The sequence below is a fragment of the Silene latifolia genome, chromosome 3 (assembly GCF_048544455.1).
Source record: "Silene latifolia isolate original U9 population chromosome 3, ASM4854445v1, whole genome shotgun sequence".
NCBI classification, from domain to species: domain Eukaryota; kingdom Viridiplantae; phylum Streptophyta; class Magnoliopsida; order Caryophyllales; family Caryophyllaceae; genus Silene; species Silene latifolia.
In genome coordinates this window covers 123,526,608-123,531,797 of record NC_133528.1, presented here as the reverse complement: position 1 = coordinate 123,531,797, position 5,190 = coordinate 123,526,608, and the positions used below count along the sequence as shown (strand labels likewise).

General features: G+C 47.4%; 1 protein-coding gene across 1 annotated transcript; it reads left to right on the top strand.

The window, feature by feature from the left end:
- Positions 1-3,302: 3,302 nt before the first annotated feature.
- Positions 3,303-4,922, top strand: LOC141649616 (uncharacterized). Its single transcript, XM_074458300.1, has one exon. It carries the CDS (start codon positions 3,303-3,305, stop codon positions 4,920-4,922), a length of 1,620 nt encoding a protein of 539 aa, XP_074314401.1.
- The last annotated feature ends 268 nt before the right edge of the window (positions 4,923-5,190 follow it).

Below are 5,190 nucleotides of genomic sequence, written 5' to 3'. Positions count from 1 at the left end.
TGAGAACGTTGTAGGCGGATGAGCCGTCGATGACCACGAACTCAGCTAGGACATTCTTGGCCGCATTCCTTTCGCCGAACGTTACCGGGAGTCCGATTGATCCCAGTGGTACCCGTCCGGCCCCGAAAACTTGTATAGCGGGTTGGTGCAGGGGCTTAAGTCCTTGACCTTCAGGCCGAGACTGAGGAAGCACTCCCTGAACATGATATTCGTGTATGCGCCTGTGTCAATCAGGCACCTTTTGACCAGGTGGTTGGATATGTCCAAATTGACCACAAGTGGGTCGCTGTGAGGAGCGATGACTCCTTCGTAGTCCTTTCTTCCGATAGTTATGTCGGGGATGTTGGAAGAGGGGGTGGCTGTGTTGGGCACAAAGTTGATGGCCTGATAGAGCTCGTTCAGGTGTCGTTTGTACCCATGAGCGGACCCTCCGTTCTCGTGGCCCCCGATGACAACGTGGATCACTCCTATCCTTTCGAAGACGGATTTCTTCTCTGAGCTGCCGGCGTCGGTCTTTTGGCTTTTGGCAACGTACTTGCCGAGGCTCCCCTTCCGGATCAGCTCTTCAATGGCATTCTTCAGATGCTGGCGATCGTTGGTTAAATGGCCGTGTGGCCGTGGTACTCACGATCTTGGCTCGTGTCACCGTCACTTTTTGGTTTTGGGGTCTCTCCCACTTCGGCCCTCGCTTTTGCTCGGGCGAAGACTTGATGGGCGATACGACGAGAGGGGTTTTATCGTTATACCGCCTCTGGTGGTACGTTCCCGAACTCCACCCGGCGCCCGCCGAGTCCTGTTTCCTGGCAGATTTGTCAGGCCGTGACCTATTATTATCACGGCGTCTTTCGTCGGACCGTGACTCATTGTTGTCACGGCGTCTTTCGTCGGGGTTGTCCTCCCGGCGGCTCTTCTTTTCTGAGTGCTCGGCCTCGCTCGGGCCTAGCCATGTCTTGTGATAGTCTTCTACCTTGATGGCTTGGTCAGCCTTCTTCCTGGCGGCATCCAAGCCCAGGCCTCCGCACTTGATGAGCTCATTTTTCAAATCTCCCCTTGGGAGGCCTTTCATCAGCGCGAAGGCCGCCAGTTCGGGATTGATCTCTCGAATCTGTTGGACCTTTCCGTCGAACCTCTTCATGTAGCTCCGTAGAGACTCGCCCCCCTCCTGCTTGATAGTTAGGAGGTCCGATGTCTCCACGGCCCTTCTCTTGTTGCAAGAGTACTGGGCCAGAAAGGCGTCCCTTAGGTCGGCGTAATAGTATACCGAGCCGTCGGGAAGCCCCTTATACCAACTTTCAGCCATCCCATGCAACGTTGTTGGGAAAACTCGGCACCACACTTCATCGGGCTGCTCCCATACCGACATGTGAGACTCGAAAGCCTCAGCGTGGTCGGCTGGATCACCCTCCCCTTTGTATGATATGGGTGGCAATTTGAGCTTAGTTGGCACCTGGACTTCTAGGACGTAGGCGCTGAGGGGCTGTCTGATCACATGCCGGATGACACGTGGCGATCGGCTCCTCGCATTCCTAACCCGGCTCCTCTCCTCGTAGCGGGAGGGACTGCTTCCCTGACTCTGGCGAGTCGGGCTTCTTCTTCTCCGACTCTGATGAGTCGGACTTCTTTCATTTCTCCGGGGCAGGCCTCGTGGCTGCTGCGGTGACGCTGTCCTCCCGCTAGCGCGGTCAGGACTTGTGTCCACCACTTGCATTCTGGGCTCTTCCGGCGTTTTGACAGGGCCAACCTCTTCCAGTGCTCCGTTCAAGTCTCTTGGAGTCACGTTCTGGGCCCTGGTCTCCTGGACGGGTCCCGCCGCTCTTGTCGGTGTGACAGTGTGAGCCGACGTCCTACCGATGAGGTCCAGGATTTGCTTTAGCAATGCCACGTCGACCACATGTCCCATGAGGGTGACTTGGTTGGCAGGCAGCGTCGCATCTGGTGTTATTGGCATCCCGAACTCCGGTTGGATTACTCCGCCGGTGGAGGGCTGCATGACTCCAGAATTGTTGAAGGTATCATCTGGGTGGAGGGGCTCATCGGTTACGAACGCCTCTTGTTCTTTTGACATCTTCTTAGCTTTTTGGGTGGGTTTTTGTTGTTTTTTTTTTGTTTGGGAATGAATGTGACTAGCTTCTAGTGTCTTTCCCCACAGACGGCGCCAATTGTTCCGGGTATAATTCCAGAGCAAGTATAGTTACCACCCGTGGCTTGTTGAATGATGTCTTGAGTTGGATTCTCCCTTGGACTTAATCGTTCCTCTCGGCCTCTCCTGCAACAATGAACGAACTGAGGGCTTGGCTTTGAGCCAAGCGTACTCACTCCGACGCCCAAGTCAGTAAACTTAGATGTATAAGTTGTATGCTAATTGGCTAGGAATATATTGTAGAGAGATAAGGAAGATTATACCAGATGAATAGTGTATTTAGGTTTTCTGTATTTCTGGATTGGATCCCTTCCTCAATGAGGGTTGAGGAGTATTTATAGACTTCACCTTTTGTCACGTAGTGGCCAAGTGGCCAAGTGGCTAGCAGGTGGAAAGACTGATCTACCCCTCGGCCGAGGGACCTATGGCTGGCCGGCGGGCTCTGATGACCCGCCGCCGAGGGGTCCTGGATATGAGTACGCGGGTATGTGCCCCGGTGGCAGTTGTTGACATGCCGGACCCGGTTGACAGGCCGATGGGCTGCATCGGCTAGGTTGTCTAAGTCGTTGACTTGCTGTGGATATCTTTGACTTTGTCTAATGTGTTGACTTGGTCAGCGGTGCAGAATATGCCCCATCAAGTAGAAAGCACATTTTACATCATAAGTTAATTCATTGTAAAAACACAAAAATATATTTTTAATAAAAGCTTCCTTTATTTACCTCTGTTTCTTCAAGCTTTAAGCTTTCATCAATGGAGGTTAGGGTTAGCTTCACATGGTATCAATCGCGTAGGTGACGTTCCTCTCATCAACAAAACGCTTCCGCAACTGTCAATTCGTCAAATTCAATCTTTTCTTGCGTTAATTTCTGCATAATTCTGTCGAATTTCAGAATTAATCGCACTCACATTCTTCATAATTCAATCGTTTTTCCTGCATACTTCATTTGAAGTTCAGAATTCGTGATTTCTGTCATTAATCCTTCACAAAATGCCGGAATCAGTTAATACTACTGCTTCTTTTGACAATTCTTTGCCATATGCATTCTATGATGATCCTTTATACATCACAACTCATGATCAACCTATAAATAGTCTTGTTGATGTTCTTTTCAATGGCCGTGACTTCATGAATTAGAAGCGTGAGGTCATGCTTGCTTTAATGGCGAAGAACAAGGAAGGTTTCATCACTGGTACTTGTTCAAGGCCTGATGATACTGATAAAAATCATTATCAGTGGAAACGCGTGGATCTTCTTGTGAGACAGTGGATCTTGCATTCAATGGAACCTGTTTTACGCGCCAATTTTAAGTATGTCTCCTCCTCTAAGCAGCTATGGGGGGAATTAGTTGAGCGTTATGGACAGGTTAATAGCCTAGAGTTATATCAATTGAAGAAAGACCTAGGTGCTATTTCTCAGGAGAACTCTGGAGTTGTTGACTATTACAGTCGTCTCAAGAGAACATGGGAGGAAATTGATGCAATTGATCCTCTTTCACAATGCACTTGTGGTGCCTTGAATTCCTGTTCCTGTGTGTTCTTGAAGAGATTGTTTGATAGAGAGATGCAATCCAAGCTTATTCAAATGCTGATGGGATTGAATTCAGGTTTTGAGAATGTCAAAAGCAATATCCTGACAATGGATCCTATGCCCACAATTAACAAAGCATTAGGACTTTTGCAGAGAATTGAGACACAAAAAGAGATTAGTGATTCCATTGGGGCCATGACAGAAGCTAATGCGTATGCTAGTTTCAAGCAGTCTGCCTCAACACTTGAATCCACTTCAAAGAAGCCTAAACTGGATACAGATGAGAAACCTATTAAACATTGCTCACATTGCAAGAAGAAAGGGCATGATGTGACTGAATGCTATCAATTGCAGACTTGTCCACTGTGCAATGTGTTTGGACATGTGGAATTTCAATGCTACTTAGCCAGAGGCCTTGGTAGAGGTGGCAGGGGCAGATCTCAGAGTGCTTATGGAAGAGGCAGAGGTCGCTCTAACAGCTATCACAGGCAAGGCAACAATGTTTACAGAAGGCCAGCTGCAAACAATGCAGATGCAGTCAGAACTGGGTCACAGGGCTATGAAGATGAAACTCCTTTTGATGCTGCTGAGCAGGAGTTTTATGATACTGATGACACTCACAACCAGTCTCAGGGAGCTCACAACCAATCTCAGGGAGGTCAGCAATATGGAACTCCTGACTTGGCACCTGGATTGGTGGACAAAGTGGTTCAGCAGGTTATAAAAGTGATGAGTGCAAACACTGCACAGTCCAATGCTTCTTTCACAATCCCTGCTACAAGCTTTGCAGGTATAACTTCTGTTTCTGGTGCAAATACTTCTAGTTCTAAGACACATTCTGATGTTTGGATAGTGGACTCAGGAGCATCAGATCACATGACCTCCTGTTTATCTCTAGTGCATCATATTAGACCTCTAAGACAACCTATCCTAGTTGGGCTACCTGATGGGAGCACTAAACTGGTGCATAAAACAGGAGCAGTTTATTTGACCAAGTCTATAACTCTTTACAATGTTCTTATCATACCAGAGTTTAAGCAAAATCTACTTTCAGTAAGTAGATTGTTACAGTCCTCTGGATTAAAACTCATTTTTCACTTGAATGAGTGTTGGTTTCAGGACCCTTTAAATAGAGTCATTGTGGCCAAGGCAAAGAGGCAAGGAAATCTCTACCTCATGAGACACCAATTGCAGCAAGGAAGATCTCCTTCAAATAGTTGCAATTGTTTTCATTCTGTTAAGAGTACTTAAGCAAGTACACAATGTTGTAGCTAGCTCTCTCAGTAATTGTACTCAACTGTCTGATGTAATGATCTTGCATCAAAGATTAGGACATAACTCTTTTGATAAACTAAAGCATGTACCTGGAATTACTCTAAATAATACTGAGAATTTCTCTTGTGAAACTTGTTGTTTATCCAAACATCACAAATTGCCTTTCAAGATAAGTGAGTCTCATGCTAGGACCAGATTTGCCTTAATTCATCTTTTGATGTTTGGGGACCTTATAGGGTCAAGT